Source organism: Lissotriton vulgaris, chromosome 3_1, assembly GCF_964263255.1.
Source record: "Lissotriton vulgaris chromosome 3_1, aLisVul1.2, whole genome shotgun sequence".
In the NCBI taxonomy this organism is placed as follows: domain Eukaryota; kingdom Metazoa; phylum Chordata; class Amphibia; order Caudata; family Salamandridae; genus Lissotriton; species Lissotriton vulgaris.
Window position 1 is genome coordinate 926,473,109 of NC_141689.1, and position 17,625 is coordinate 926,490,733.

Here is a 17,625-nt window from a genome sequence, read left to right on the forward strand (position 1 = left end):
TAAAGCAGTGGGGGTTTAGGACACGACAGGCTTATGTTAAAAAAAAATAGAACTGATAATAATTGAATGATGTTGCCTATTTTACTTCAGAGCAATGTTGTCTGACAGCCTTTGTGGTGGCAGGGACATTTTAAGGAGTTTAGGTGCCCTGGGCCAATACTATTTTGGGGGCCCGTGTTCGGATTACCTTTGAGATTAAATGATTCACTTTCAGCTCTGCCATACCATCTTTAGCCGGGCTACTAACAGTGCACAAGTGCTATGGTCGAAATTCTAAAAGTGTTTACATCTAATTTTCAGAGAAAGTGATGAGTGTTTTCACTGTTGTAACAAAGCAGCAGCCCACAAATTTTGCAGCAAATAATATCTGTGATATCCTCCAATTTCTCATATGTGAGGACTCCTTTTGATCTAAAATAAACTTTTTTATGGTTGTTGCATAAAACAAAAACATTTCTCTGCAAATAGTAATAGACTCTCACATCAATCACATTAAAAAGTTATGAAATAAAACAGTATTTACACCTTTCTGACAAACATTTTTATTTTTATAGCTCTACTCATTATTTACTCACATTCAGTTCTTTAATCTGCATGGTACACGTTCTTTGTAGCAGGTATATTAACCCTCTGTGTGGGTGGCAGGAGTACCATGTGAGTACAGGGTGAGCCATGCAACAGTGTGATAGGGTAAGAGGAGTGACTGCAGGTTGAGTGAGGTGACCGTATGAATTTGCGTGCGGATGTAAGTGCAGAGTGGGACGAATGAATGTATGGTTAATAATGGTCTTATTTGCGTGAGATTTCAGATTGAGCAGTAAGGAGGACAGGTGAGTGAAGTGTCACATGAGAGCAGGGTGAGTAGTTTGCTTGTGTGACTGCAGGGTGAGGTACAAGGTGAACAGCGCAAGTGCACTGTGAGTGCAGAATGAGCACTGTGGGTGCAGTGAACGAGTGACTTGTGTGAGTGCATGGTGATCAGTGAGTATATTGTGATTGCTGTGAGTGCAAGGTGAGCGTGAAAGTGAAGGGCAAGAATGAAGAGTAAGTTGTCTGAATGCAGGGTGCATTACCAGACACTTGCAGTAACTCAGCATGCTACTGACGACAGCGAAGGGTTTAGGATATGTTAAACTATTGCTATTATGGCATTAACCAGGGATCAGGGTGGAGGAAATAAATGTGCTGATCTTACCACAAACTTCCAGTTTTATGATTAGGGTTGCCAGCTCATTATTTTGATGTTCCAGGCAGTACACAAATAAAAAATAGTCACCAAAAGCTGTATTGTCAGCACTTGTGTGTGCATACCTTGAACAGCAAATATAAATAGAAGCACTGTTAATTGTGTTCTAGGGCTGCCTGAATGATACAGGACTGATAATAAAATGGAACAAAGACAGAAAAGTGACATTACAAATGTATACATACTTCTTTATAAGCATATTTAGTGTCAAGACAATGAATTTGTAGGCTGTTTAAACACATGGCTGTCTGGCATTTTTCTTTTGGCTACTTGAAGCCCTGTGTAAATTTACAAGAAACTTTGTTTCCTTTTGCTAAGAGCTAACCTTCCCAGGACGGGGTTAAACTTGAAGAGTTGAAATGCTTCAGCTGCAGTGGGAGGCTAGGACTCTCCTCAGCTATGAAATGAAACGTGAAGGAACAGGACTGTCTTTTTCCTCGCTTTTGTTTTTAGCAGGAGACTCCATGCCTCCCACTGCAGCTGAAGCATTTCATCTCTGCGAATTACCCCCCCTACTGGGACAGTTAACTCGGTTAACTCAGCTAGTTACATCACAAAAACATGCTCTTCGTGCCTAATCTATTTCCCCTCCCTCCCCCCTCCAACCCTCTGTTACCGGAGCTCTACAATAAATAAAAAAAATCCCATTTGAAATGGGTGAAGACTTGCGACTCGGGACAGCAAAACCCCAACAAAGGGAAGATCTTAGTGTGAAGTGCGTGCCCCCCCTGAGATGTGGTGCCGTCGCCCTAGGGGGGCGCGCCCCACAGATTAAAGAAATCTGAGTTAGAGGCTCAAGACTTAAATAGCATTCGTGCTATTATTCAGATCCCAAGAATGCTCACTATTTTTCTAGTGCTAACTGTACACAACGGATGGACACCATCATGGTATCACCATCATGGTAGGGAGGCCAACAATAGATACAGAATTACCACCCTATGCCAATGCAAGACTTATGAAGGAGTGGGCTTCATTGTGCCAAGAAAGCATACAATATGTAAAGAATTACCGCTATTACACGCATTCAGATTTTCTCCATCATTCAGTGACCCATAGTATGTTCAAATTTCCACAAGCATATCATTTATTCTCACCATTGCTCAGTGAGTATTAGTGTATGCTGCGCCGCACCACCACTCATGATTTGCAAGTGACGAAGAACAGAAGGGGGCAATCCTGGACATATATCTCTGATACCCATTTGAGGGCTGCCTTACACTAGAAACTAATGCAAAGTTTTCTCTCAATGCAAGACTACATTACTGATGTTGAAGCACACTGGGGTTGTACCCCATTTATAAAATTACAGAATCTCCACAGCACAAATCTCCACAGCCCGGATTTTACTTATTTTGTATTGTCAAAATAACATTGGATTTTGTGGTGGTTCAGAAAACAGCACTTGTTTTCAGACTACCAACATTGTCCTACCCTTGGGATAGAGTAGGTGCCTGCAACTATGGATCTCCTGGCAAAGAAAACGAGACCACAGGGCAATCTAAAAGGGTCCTTAAGAAAAAGCTGGCTAAAGACAAGATAAAGTGGAAGTGGGAGTTTGCCCTGCCTATGAAAAGAAGTTCTATCTTGCTTTGTGTCAGAGGAGTGACAGCTATTAACCGCCAACTCTTTCTCAAGCCAAAAAGCTCAAAACAATTCAAACAGAGTCGGGGTTCCTCTCTATATCGGTGTACTTTCATTAACGGACAGAGTAGCTGCAGCACAGAGGAGAGATGGGCACCCACAGCTCAGCTCCCTGTAGCAGCTGTCTCTGTGATTGTGGCCAATTTTAATGGGGTGTCATTTGCAATCTACCTCATGAATTTGATGAGGTAGGTCTAATTGAAACCCAATACGAATCTATATTTGTGAATCAACCTAATAGTACATATGCTGGTTTCCAAAATCACAAACAATTATGTATAAATTGGTGAGCAATTTTAACAAATTTTAACAAATTGATTCTTTGTATATGATGCGAATATGACATAATTCATTGAACTTTGATCACTATTGCCAGCGTAATCCTCACAAGATCTGTACTGACCCTTACTGACAGGACTAGAAAGGGGTTGCCTCACAAAATTGCACTCTCACTTTGATTGCAAATGTTAAAATGCTTTTATGTTATAACTTACTCTTTCAATGTGTCAGATTATGGAAAAGCAAAGATTTTCCTTTCTTTAATCCCACACAGGGCATGGGAACAGATGAAGATACCCTCATTGAAATTCTTGCTTCAAGAACAAATGCAGAGATCAAGGCAATCAATAGGAGCTACAAAGAAGGTAATTCTTTATTGACTTTTAGATCAAATTTAAGTTCTAGTTGATAAATAACTTTGGCGTAGGCTCTTTGCCAGATGTCTCATAGAGTTGGGTGGATAGCGTTTCTCCATCACAAACAATATGGAAATCCTGTTCTCTGTATTAGAAGAGCCACTGGATATAAATCACTTGTAATATGGCTATCAGCCACATTTGCAACATAGCACCCATCCACTGAACTTTAATTCAGGGCCTAAGCTTTGCTCATGCAGATGTAGATGTATGAAACAACTACTGAAAGACAACAAAGAAGCCTACGGTATGGACAACTTACAGAAATTGCACAAGCTCATTCAACTTGCTAAATGAGGATACCATGGCTTTCCTTAGCAATATTCCATGCATGGATATTTGCAAAGCAGCAACATGGCCTTCCAGATGTACTTTGAAAAAAATGACTGTGTTGACATTCAGGCAAAGAAGGCAATTAAAAAAAACATTATATACTACAACTTTTTCTCCTATACATCCATACTAGCGTTAACAGGGTGGGGTACTGCTTTGAGTCTGTACGCATCAAGTTATGGTGAAGAAGCGTGGCTCAATGGTTAGAGCGGCAGACCCTGATGCAGAGGTCTGGCTCGGGACCAGGGTTCAATTCCCGCTTCGGCAGCTCTTGGACTCCATCTCCCTGGACCTGATAATTCTCGCCTCGATGCCTAGTCTAATCATGGGTCCCACTCTGTGACTCTGGGCAATAGCTTGCTTAATCTCCAAAACGTCCCCAGCAGCGCTTGGATGCCTGGCTTCACCTTGGGTGTGCCCAGGAGTGGACATTTCACATGGAAAAGCCAGGAAGGGTTCCACAGCGGTATGAGTGCAGCGCCGGGATGCCCTGTCGCGTGGGCAGCAGCGCACTTTACAAATACAACACATTTACATTTATATACAGACTTCTGCAAACAGATGGTGCTACATGTAATCAACTGCAGCTTGGATTGTCGCAGATTAACGTGCATGACCACCCATTGTCCCTGTGTATATAAACAGAGGATGCTGATAGTTTGCTTCTGCCTGCAAACTGCTGTACCTGCTTATGCATGTGAAGCATCATATGCTTCACATGCACAAGCAGGCACAGCTATTCCCAAAAATAAAATGATCCAAAGTGGAGTAAGTGTACTGAATCTTTGTTGGTTTTGCATACATGGTTACCTGGTCAAACATCATTGTCAAACCAAAACTTAAACTTGAAGTAAACAACTTGCATTATTCTAAATCCAACACAAGATCGGAGAGCAATGGATACGTGTGACCTACAAGACAACAAGTTGCAAACAGTTGGTTAAAGGTAAGTAATATTCCTTCCGACAGTGGCGCCAGTTGAATAGTCACCAATGGAAGCCAGTGGTTGTCCCACTTCTGAAAGGGATGGGAGAATAATGAGTTTGGCAGGGTGTAAGCAGCACGGTATTATGGCAATGCTCCTTATCTGCTAAACCATAAATGACCACCTGGACCCATTCTATCTACTTTGAAGGTGCATTCATTTTTTTCCTGATATATTACAAAGTGCATCAAAAGTGTCTGTCAGTCTATTAACCATGGTATTGTGGCACAATGAAAAAACACTTTACTGTCTACATTAAAATAGACAGTCCTCATTATTCCTAAGTGCATGTGTCAAATGGGTTAGTGTCCCAGAGAGTAACAGAATTTGTGCCCACAGTCTTACAGTCATTCTGTAAAATATAACCCCGTATCATCTTTACATATCGTAATAACAGAAAATAATATTTGAAACAGATCAAATTTCTCTTCTGTTTTGGAATGTAGATTATTACTTAAATGATGCTGTGAGGAAGTGGGTTCTAACCAGCTTTAAACCCCATTGAGTTCTTTTTATTTTAGACCAACCTATTTTGTATCTCTGATGGGAGCTCCCAATAAGTGAATCTCACTCACTGGAAGCTCAGGTAAAATATATTTGGGTGCTAAGTGCCAGTGCCCACCTTTTAAAATAAGGGCGGCTGATGCCTATCTGGACCAATAGGCTCTGCGATGGTAAAACTATTTGCACTAGCATGGGTACCTGAGTTCAGGTTTGGCAAGTGGAAAATTGTCTTATTCAGCCAAGTACCTGTATGCTGGTAGCCTGTCAGAAATGGGACCTTGATACATTTATTACGATTTATACAGGCATTATAATTTAACTGGACATTTGCAATCTTCATTTCGTTTTGCCTATATGTGAGTCTATAGTGTTTTACTGTGAGCCTGCAGTGCTCCACCAAGTTTGTAGTGCTTTGCTATAGTCACACTGTGGGTGGAAGTTGTGTCAAAGAGTTTAATTTGCATGCGCTCAAGAGGTTTCACAAGCTAAAACAAGTCACTATGAAGGAATACTTTGCCAACAAGATCAACTCTGCTGACAACTCGGCCAAAACCCTCTTTCAAATCATGAAAGACTTTACTAAGCCTTCAGCACTCACCCGTTCCTCCTCACCGAGACAAGAACTCTGTGATGACCTATCTCACTTTTTTCATCACAAGATTGTGGATATTTTCACTTTGTTTACACCACCCAAAGGGCTTGGTGAGGCGCAGCCAGTTCTACCCCCTCCTCTGACCTGCACCACCACATTTGATGCATTCAATCCTATCGTTAGAGACTCAGTCCAATATAGAATGCAAAAATGTAAATCTGGCTCTTCCTTAGACCCCGTCCCAGCTCTAACATTCACACAGCTGGATCCACTTATCACCACCCCCTTAGTTACCATTTGGAATACTTCACTCTCCTCTGGCAAATTCCCATCGGAATGGAAACAGGCAATGCTTATCCCCATACTGAAGAAAGCGAATGCTGACCCGTCGGTACTCAGCAACTACCGACCCCTCTCTCTCCTCCTTAAGCCTGCTAAGATTCTGGGAAAAGTAGTACAGGAGCAATTGGCCGACTACCTGGAATCCAACGCCCTCTTGCATGACTCTCAATCCGGTTTTAGATCCAGATATAGCACAGAGACGGCACTTCTGGAAGTATCTGAGACCATAAGCTCGAGCATGGACAGAGATAAGGTGGCCATGTTGGTGCTCCTCGATCTGTCCGCGGCTTTCAACACTGTGACCCACTCCATACTACTGAATAGGTTGCAGGACCTAGGAATACAGGGCACTCCACTGGCTTGGATAAAATCTTTCCTATCAGGCAGAACGCAACAGGTTTGGTGCCGCCCCTACTTGTCAAAAGATAAGATGCCCCTGGACTGTGGAGTCCCCCAGGGGTCGGCACTCAGCCCTCTCTTTTTTAATGTTTACCAGTCGCCATTGACAAAAGTGGTTGAGGACTATGGTGTCAGAGTGGTCTCTTAGGCTGATGATACTCAGCTTATCTTTTCCTTTAGAGACCACTCTGAAAAGGACTCGATAATTTTAAATCTTGCCTCACCAAAATAGTTCAATGGATGACATCTAACACATTAAAACTGAACACAGATAAAACTGAGGTGCTATTTTTTAACCTAAAAACCCCTTTGCTGCCTTCCGCATGGTGGCCGACTGAGCTTAACCCACCCCCCCATCCCTGCGCACTCCGCCCGGAACCTTGGGATTCATTTTGACAATGAACTCTCATGCAAAATTCAAATCCAAAAGGTTACATCTGCCTGTTTTGGCAAACTAAACATGATTAAAAAAATCTCCACCTATCTGTCTAGGGACTCGATGAGGACTGTTGTGCACGCCCTCATCACTCCACACCTGGACTATTCCAACAGTCTTTATGCAGGGGCGCCTGCATACTTACGCCACCGACTGCAGATTGTCCAAAACGCGGCGGCAAGACTGATCTGTCATGTACCCTATTGGCACTCCATTTCCCCGTACCTAAAGAACTTGCATTGGCTCCAGATCTCACATCGCATACAGTTCAAAGCCCTGGTCTTGGCCTTCAGAGCACTCCATGGTTATGGGCCAGATTATCTCAGAGACAGATTGAAGCAGGTCCAATCAGTCCGCTCCCTTAGATCAAACCACCTCCGTCTCCTACTACCTCCCCACTTTCATCGTTCTAGAAGAGGAGGTGGAGCTTTTGCAGTGGTCACTGCTAAGTTGTGGAACTCCTTACCGCTTGGCCTCAGACTCACCGAATCAGAACCCCTGTTCAGGTCCAAGTTGAAAACATACATGTTCTCCTGCTACTAGTTGCCTTGATCACTGCCGGTTCTGTCCTCAGCGCCAGGACACCCCCGGTGGGGGTAGCCGCGCGCTTTACCAAATTCCATAATAATAATAATAATAATAGGCAAAGATAACAAATCATAGATTCGTTTACTAGCTGTAGAAAGATCCTGAAGGCAAATGTTTATTACTAATATTAATTTGTCCATATTTGCAGTCCTTCATATTTTCTTGAGTCAGCCATTACGAAGATTCAGACAATAAGTCCCATTAGAGAGGCTTATCCTTATTGTACTGGACCAAGGTGGTGGAAATATCTGCATGGGATAAGTAACCTACACCTATTGACAATCCTGGGCATGCCTTTTCTCACAGAAACAAAGGGAAGCAGTCAGATATTTGGCACCACTCACAGGAGGGGATCTATTTTGAAGTTCTGGTGAAAATAGACTAGTTTGCTGTGCTAGTTAGAAGGTTCTGGAACAGCTGTGATTAACACAAGTTCAAAAATAGCCATTTTGAAAAATCCCAAGCTGTTCTTCAGAGAGATGATGGAGAAATTATGAGTTATTTTTGGATTGGACAAAGAGGCCGACCTTTTAGAACTCTGCCTGTTCTGTTTTAACCCCGGTACAGCCCTTGTAGATCAACCCCTGTCTGCAGTAAAGGGTCACATTGAACTTGTACTTAATTGGACTCTATTTAAAAGACTATTGGCACATGCCTCCCTACTCCCTTTGTGGCCTTGCTGCAGACCCTGGAGCAGAGTGTTCTCTGGAACATCTGTGAACTGGTCCTGTGGAGGGTGAACCTGGTGGGAGAAACACTAACTCCTGCGCTGGACATCTTCACTTTGCTAATGGCCATGGGGTTGTGGGGTCTTCGGAGTGCAGGCAGCACCACCCATGTCTCTCAGTGCAGGGGTTTGCTGAGGAGTACTCTGGGCCAATGAGATTCCCAGGCGCTGAGACAGAAGAGTAGATCCTGGATTTTGAACTGCTTCCTCCTTTTGGCAGGAGGCAGATGGGTGCCGCAGCCACAGCAAAGTCTCTGAAATCAGGGTGAAGAGCTGGTAGGAAGGCTGCCCAGTGGCTACCCACTGCCATCAGGCGCGTGCAGCTTTAACACGTTGAGCCTAGTGGACTGTCCAGTGAGGGGTGGTGGTTGTACATAGCTCTCCCCCAGGTGCATTGCACTTGACATCTGCCCTAAAGGTGGGGCGAACCTCTGAAACTCTTGACCAGGCAAGCCCTTTCTCTTCGGGAAGCATCCCGTTAGGAAGGGGTTCCCTGGACACAGATGTACTAGCACACTCTACCTCTTTGGTCCCTGTACAAGGATTGCAGTGATGCAGGGAGAGGGAGAGATAAGAGAGGAGGAGAGAAGCCACTCCTGACTTCTTTGCCTAAGCTGAGAGATGTGTGATTGCTGGCAGGAAGATGGCCTGGCCACATGGTATTGAGAACACATGCTTGGAGGCAGCGGCACCCGTAACAAAAATAAAGTTCTATGAACCTGCGGGTGCTTGGCAAAAAGAACAAAATTCATGAAAAAATCTTCATACAGCAGGTGTGCATTAAGACCCACTACTGGCTGAAGGTGCATGGTCTAAAGCGCTGGAGAGTCCTTTCACCAGTTTACATACTATTTCTGCCTGAACGAGGTGCCCCTGGAGGAACAGGGGCACCTTCAACAATTGCGATTCCAATGACTCTGGGGACTGCCCGGAGAGCAGCAGCCCCCCACAGGAGCCCTATATTCCATTTGGTTTGCCAAACAGAGCATCCTGGGCCCAAAATTGCTATCTCCAAAATAATGTTATCAGTAAAGCAAGCACGGCTGGTGCTGTGCCTTTTGTTTGAAGGGTCTGGAGTGGATTTTTTTTATTGGATCTTGCGTTTATTTTTTCCATAGCCAGGTTAAAAGTAGAAGAGCATCTCCTATACTACATTATTTTAAACATTGAACACTATGTATATGCACATTATTGATGGTAAATGGCTGCATAATTATTAAATGTCAATCAAAAGTAATCTCTAGGTGTTTGATGTATGCTGTTTGAACCTACAATTTGTCTTTAATTATTGTGGTGACATTCTGACAAAACCAGTAGGCCTAACATTTATTAAATGCATTCCTCATGTTGTGTTAGATCCACAGGGGATATAGAGATTTTAGTCTTCCGTACTTGCTGGTATGCGAATTATTAAAGATGCCTGTGTTTCAGGGGTTCTGGATCACATTTAGGGGATCCCTAGGCCTCTGTGACCTTATATCATTGTGCACCGCCTGTTGGGCATTAGGCTCTTTAGAAGGAGTCACCATAGGCATTTCCACCTACCATTCTGCATATATTTGGTAGTAACGTATACTTTTTTTTTTTAAAACCTTTATTAAAAAAATAAGGAAATACATGCGCAGGCCCACAACCATCATGGCCGGCCGCAAAGACAGTCAATAAGAACAGGAGAAACTTAGGCCAATCAGCAAGCAGGACATGTTAAGGTACACCAGACGTGGTAGTGAGTCTCGCAACACAGGATATGAGGTTTTCATTTTTAAATTTTAGAAGAAGAGTAGGGGCTGCAACAACAAGGACATCAGACCTTACAAGAGAGATACACAAAAGAGACGAGGTGGACTTACCCCCATTACAGTCGGAGATAGGCTATAACTACAGCAACTATATATTCTAGGCAGCCGCGGTGGTAATACTGGAGAATAGGCAATCTTACAATAAACAACATTGCTAAATATCACCCCAGAGAGCCCACCCCCCAAGAACGGAGAAACAGAGGCTTGTTGAGATGCCGGAAAAAGAAAAAAGGTGTAAGACCAAGAGACAGCCAACCCTACGAAAGAGGAGAGAACCCTCCCAAAGCCGGAAAAGAGCGATAGGGACCATAGAATAAAACAAACTAAAATAACAAACCCCCCCCGAACCCGCCACCCTGCACCCCTGTAATGGCTACGGCCTAACCCACTAACAGAGTGCCTGTCGCCCCGGAACTTCCCCACAGAAGGGAAAAAGTACAAGAAGTGGAGGAGGAGAGAAACAGACACACCCCCGGACACCCGGTACCCCCCGCCGGCAGTGACCCCCCCCAAGGCACATTCATCATCAATCAAGGCAAACATTTGGCATTATCACGGGGAGGACCGTCAACAATAAAAATCCCCCCACCCCACCCCTGGCCCGGTGAAATACTTGATGCGGTCCCGGCAAAAGAGAACTGAGCAATCCTAGGAAAGTAGAAGTCAACCCTGCAAGCTACACTGGTAGACCCATCGCCAAAGTCATAACAAATGCAATCAAAGGGAGCGTCTCAGGTGGTCCGAAGCAGTGGCAAGGAGCAAAAACAACTCAAAGTCAAAGTCAGCCCTGACCAGTGCGAATCCGTTCCGGAGCCCATTCCGACCAGGCCACATCCGACCAGAGGCAGACAAAGCGTCCATGGCAGTCCGAGGCATTGAAGATGGAGCAAAGTCCGGACACAAAATGGCGGTCTCCGTTACACAGACGGGCCGGGACGAAGAAAAATGAAAATCCCCTTCGACAGGACCCCAAGACTCGGCGTTGACGAACAGGACCTCCAGCAACGATACACCATCGGATAGGAAACTTGAAGGGAAGACCAGGCACTGTAGCAGATGAAGGAGAAGTGAGGCCGACTCCCAAAGGAGCGAAGTCGGACTGCCGCTCGGGCACCTTAAGATGGCGGGTCAAATCGCTCGACTGGACCACAAACTGCTGTTCAGGTGTTGCAGCGTCAGTGGCCGGTCGCGAGCAGACATCGTCCAGCTTTGCCGCCAGGGAGACACATGCGACAGTGAATTGCGAGCGGAGCGCCCCAATCGCTGCCATTACGGAACTCAATGAGTGTGCGCTATCCATCCCCTCCATCCCGGGACCCAAAGGACGGAGGGGGACACAATCTCCAGCCCACATCGCCGGGCTCCGGGCACACATTTAGCGATCTCAACTACAGGGGCGCCCCGAACTGGCACACTCAACACAGTCACCGGCCGTGGGTGCAGCCCGTCAGCCCCCGGACCGGGAAACGAGGGTCGGGCACACAGCCCCCAGCCACGGTGCAGGAGGATCGCAGCACGTCACAATGTCTTGTCTCCGGCACCTCCCATCAACGAGGTCACAAGTCGAAAGCGGTAAGAATTAATCAAATCTGGAAGACCGGCCACAGTCGCGGTCCCGCAGCCGATGTTGATCAGTTCCCGCTCGGACAGTTCAGAAATCGAGGTCCCGGCGGCAGCCCGGGAGTAGGCCGAAAATGGGACACAACATAGCTCCGTCGCTGAGTAAGTTAGGAAGTCCGGGACAGCACCGTTGGCATCAGGTAACCGTCATACATCTAGGCACAGGGCGTGGGTAGAGGATAAACAACAGGATAGACGAGCCGCCGGCGGAGGTCGGCGGAGCCGGGAGCTTATGCGGCCATCTTGGTTCGCGGCATAGCTCCTCCCCAGTAACGTATACTTATTATTAATTAATGCGTGTATTAAAGCACTTTTCCTTTATATCAGAATAAACACTGAATAGACAGCAAATTATTAAATGTTGTTTGTTGCCGAGTGATGGGTCTCTTGCCCACAACACCTCACCTGTGTAAACCATTGAGTCTCACTTTGCAAGTCAATTGCGATAAAATGGTACTTGATACCAGTTCGGGGGCCAGCTGTGTGGGGTCCCCAGGACAGCAGAGGTGAAAGACTTCACTTGTTACATTTAGAGCCCATTACCCATGTCTGCACTGGGACCCTCCGACCAGGATTCCTTAGAGATGGTGTAAATATTTAGTTTTTGCTATATTTTTCAGTCATTGTTAAATGTTTTCATCATGTTATTTCTCTTGAATTAGCAAAGAATCCTAATGAACTAAATAGGACCCAAAAGGCACCCACTTCGTTTTTTTTGTCCTTTTTTCTGTGAAAATCATGGCCCATCCGAACACTGAACGTAGTCATCTGACATGCATTCATCACTTAAGACACAAATAAAGGTTTGTAAAAATTCAACTCCGACACAGTATGGCATTTTATTAGACACAGCTCAGTGTACCCTTCTTTATGCCATTGACAGTTGAACCGTAAACTGTTTAATTTATAATACCATTTATTTTGCTCAAGTGGTATTCACAGATTAACTTCCCCGGACAGTGGTACAATAAAACTGAATGCAAACATTTTAGTAGCCAAGTGCCAGATTTTATTTTTAAAGAATTTTAAGTGTTTTTGTATTTATATTACAGAAGATGGGCGGTTGATTGCTATTGAACTTGCTTGTTATTTTATGAGCCAATTCTTTCAAGTTTCCGAGGTCCTCCTGCAAGAGGAGACCACCCAGATCAGGTTTTTGCATTGCATTCTGGCACTTGTATCCCTGTTTATCGCATTATGAAGAAGTCCTAGAATGCAAAGCTAGAACCTGCCCTGAAGGAGCATGTACCTGGGGAACCTGAATGCTCTGTATGATGTTTGATCTCAAAGCCAATTTGTGTTTATTTGCTGTCAGTATCTATGAAATAAGTCATGATGTCGGTGGCACCTAAATTCCAGCGTCATTGTAATTTAGATATTTTCAGTATAAATGTGAAATAAACTATTGCAAACAGTTCAGAGCTGTGCCACATAAAACCCGTGGCTGCGGAATCAGATTATTTTCCTTTTCTTTTATTCCCTCAGAATTCAAGACTGACCTCTCCAAAGACCTTGCTGGTGACACTGGAGGAGATTTGCAGAAGGCGTTGTTGGCTCTTGCCAAGGTACAGTACACACTGGAGTCTTACATTCAGATGATTTACAGACAAAGGACTATTGAATTAGAACCTGCTGTAATGTTGATTCAAAAGTGCACTGGGATTATGCTCCGGTTATTTGATTTAGGGCCTAATTGCGAGTGGCTCAGTTAATTTCGACCTGTTCGTAAACCCCTGTTTATGCATGTGTCGGACATACGAGTTTGGTGTATTTAATGCATCCTATACTTATCGAATGCCGGAAATACCTCAACATTCCTTACATTTTGGCAGGTTACACCTGTCAACTGGGAAAAGCATCCGGTATTTACCCTATCATGCAGTCATGCAGATTTTGATGTGTTAACCACCAAATTCCACATCTTATTATCCCAAAACTCGTAATAGGTGCTATTTATCGCACAGGATAAATAAAATACCCCATGGTATCGTTATTTATCAGGTGAGATAAATAGCACTTACACTCGTAACTAGGCCCTACATCTTTAATTTTGTGAGCATTTACAGGTAGATTCATCAAGCCGAAATCAGCTCGCAAAGTGCCAGATTCTGAGAATCTGGCCCTTTGCGAGCGCTATTCTTGCATTTGGGATTCATCATCCCAAATGCAAAAATCGCGATTAATTACATTTAAGGAATCCAATTCATGAACCATTTCAAAATTGCGATTTCGCAATCTGGGGAAGCTATTTACCGCGAAGTCTAACTACGTGGTAAATAGCGAAAACTTAGAAAAATGCACTTTAGTGCATTTTTCTAAGTTGTATGCACACACACATGTGCGCAACACCAGTGTACATTACCATTTCAGGGGTGCTACAGGGTGTCCTTTGGACACCCTGGCACCCTTGAAATTGCTTCCTTATTTGCGATTCGCTAATTGCGAATCGCAAATAAGGAATGACTCCCCATTCATTCCTATGGGCCTTTAGGCCCAACGGAATTAATGGGAAAGCCATTCCTTATTTGCGATTAGCAATTAGCGAATTGCAAATAAGGAAGCAGTAGAAATCGCATAAAATATTGCGATTTCTACATGCATCCCGTTTTGCAAGTCTTTAATAGCGAATCCTTAAAATTCGCTATTAAGGAATCGCAAAACATGACCATGATGAATCTGGGGGTTTATATTTAATGATTAACAAAAGGACATCTTTCAACTACCTTGCGTCTGTTTCCTCGAAAACAATATCATGATTGATTTTCATTTTTGATAGACAATGTGATGACTGTTGGCTTCTGTTGTTCCAGTAACTGTATTTGTTGATAACATTAAATCTATAGATGAAAAAGATATGTGGTCATGTTTAATGCTTCGTTTCTGAATTGTTTTTCACCTTTTTAACCTGGAATGACTGCCAAAGTTAATTCTAGAGGACCCCGAAAATCGTGAATTTAAGAATTGAAAGAAAAAAAGAAAGCAAAAATAAGACTTTCAGTCCTTTTTTTAAAAATTGCACATTTGGTTATATATGATGAGAATACTGAAGTTGGTGAAAGGGGAGGCCATATTTCTATTATCGGAATCTCCCAATAAAGTTAGACTCACCGAAATAGTAAGGATTTGCTTCTCTTAGTTTAAACTGGAAAATCCCCGCACGACCATACATATTTTTATGGAAGGAAACTGAAGGTGGGCACACGGAAGATTTGAAGGGGGAGTGGGTACATTACAGGGTATGCGGTAGGCACACTTTCTATTACATCAGATTTGGTGGGTCATATCCAATCGAATATAAACAGTATTTATTGGTCGGATTCCCAATGCTGTAAATTCATGACCCTAGTAGAGTGATACGTTTGCAAATTTCAAAGCAAAATAAGCTGAATAGCACTTAGGTTGGGGGAGTTCTGACTGTACCTTCTCCCTCTAGGTTATTGTATGACCCTTTACCTGCAAACCTAGGCCCTTATTTATGAGGCCTTGCGTCAGTTTTGCGCCGCCGGTGCGTCACTTTTTGTGACGCACCAGCGGCGTACAAAATGCGCCTTGTTGCGCCATATTTAAAAAGTGACGCATCTAGGTAGATGCGTCACTTTTTAAACCCCTGCGCCACGTTATACCTGCGTCAGGTATAATGTATGCAGAGGGGGCGTTCCCCTGCAAAAAGCCTCGTAATAGTGACGCAGTGAAATCTATGAGATTTCACTGCGTCACTTTTAGGATGCTGTTGCGTCAAAATCTCACAGCAGGCGTAAGACTGACGCAAGCCCTTTCACATGGGGCTTTCCCCATGTGAAAGGACGCACTGCTGGAGTTGCGTCACTTTTGAGACACACTCCAGCAATGCGTCACTTTTGCGCTTACAGATGCGTCAGAAATACTGACGTATCTGTAAGTCCTTGCGACATGATGTGTCATACATTAAATATGACGCATCATTGGTGTCGCAAGGAGTGCGCAGTGAAAAGTGACGCATCGCTGTTTTCACGCAGCGATGCGTCACTTTTCATAAATGAGGCCCCTAATTTATTGGGACTCCCACTTACTGAAATAGGTATAAAATACGTCGTGGAAGGAAGCAACTTTCTCAGTGTTTTGTATTTAAGAACGGTAGTTTCATCCAAAGGAAAGCTATTTTGGACTACATTTTTCCGTTCAAATTTCACTGTCTAAAGTGCAATAGAAATAACAGATTAATGAGTAGGCATTTGTGTGGCAGACCGGGAATTTCTTCACAGAATTTGCATAATAGAATAGTTCTACATTGCAAATTGGATCCTAGAATTGGAATCTCATAGAGAAAAGGATATTTAAATACAATTTGAAAGAAATAACCTTTGATCACATGAGCAACACCTCAGATAGTCTTTTAAAATGACCCTATTAAGTATCTTGGCTGTGCTGAACATTATGGGACTCATTACAATGTCCTGACTTGGCCATGGGACCGACCAACACCTGGTCGGCGGTCCCGACCGCCCCGTTAGGATGTAACCAAACACTGTTCGTTGCATTCCTATATTTCACTATTGGAGCATGCATTACAGCCGTAAACTGGCCGTAATGCATGCTCTCATAGTGAAATGGGATTTGCGGTTCAGCCCTTTACCCCGTGGCAGGGATCAACAGGGGGGGACCATAGGTGCCCCCTCGGCCTCCAACCAGAGGCCGTGCGCCAGAGGGGACCCGGTTTCCATGTCGGACCGACCAGCATGGATACCATGTCGGAAAGAGTGCATTGTAATCTCAAGGGCGGAAAGAACCGCCCTTGAGATTACAGGCCACATTCCGACTGGCAGATGGGCTCTCAGAACCCTTCTAAAGCCAGCCGGAGTGACCGGCTGGTTTCATTTCTGACCACCTCCATTAAAATGAGGCGGTCGGAAAGGAAACTGACCGGCCCATTACGGTGCGGCCCTAAAGGCTCCGACCAAAGGTTGTAGCCTTTACTGGCCGTATCGTAATCGGCCCCTTAATGCGAATTAAAATGCAAAGGTTCAAATAAATACCCTAACTAGGCCTTCTGAACTATTTTTCTCAAATATCTCGTGATGAATCAAAGTAGGTGGAAAGCCAAATTCGTTTATCATTGGTTTTGCCCTTCCTGGAAAACCACCTATCAGAATTCATATTTTTAACTTTCTTTGGCATTAGTGGAGAAGTGTGGCCCACTGGTTAGAGCAGGCAGACCCTGAAGCAGAGGTCAGACCCGGGACCAGGGTTCAATTCCCGACGCGGCAGGGTCTTGAGCGCAAATGTCCACGGACTCGATAATTCTCTCTTCGGTGCCTGACCTAATCATGGGTTCACACTCTGCAACTCTGGGCATTAAGCTTGCTTAATCTCCACAACGGCCCCCGCGGCGGGATGCCTGGCTTTCACCTTGGGGATGCCCGTTAGGGGCTATCTCACAGGGAAAAGCCAGGACGGGTTCCCAAGGCAAGCGCCGAGATGCCTCCGGGTAGTCGAGCGCTATATAAGAACATAAAAAAAAATTAAAAATAGCCTATCCCTTAAACAAACTTCTCCTGGACATAACTACCAACACCCTGCCCATTGCACATTTGATAGATTTAACCATTTGGAGGAGTCAACAAACTTGTCCTCACCTATCTTAAGCAATATGTGGGCCCCAACAAGTAGATGGGATACTAACCTTGCATTGTTCATGACCTTCTGAATGCAACCTGAACATCAGTTTCAACATATCTG

General features: G+C 44.3%; 1 protein-coding gene across 1 annotated transcript in view; it reads left to right on the forward strand.

Annotated features, from left to right (window-relative positions):
- LOC147727226 (annexin A1-like) overlaps window positions 1-17,625 on the forward strand; it is a 158,847-nt gene that overhangs the window by 69,470 nt on the left and 71,752 nt on the right. The window contains exons 6-7 of the mRNA XM_086961275.1: window positions 3,444-3,534; window positions 13,396-13,475. Of these exons, the coding sequence (XP_086817401.1) occupies window positions 3,444-3,534; window positions 13,396-13,475 (171 nt within the window). The remainder of the gene's footprint in view (window positions 1-3,443; window positions 3,535-13,395; window positions 13,476-17,625) is intronic.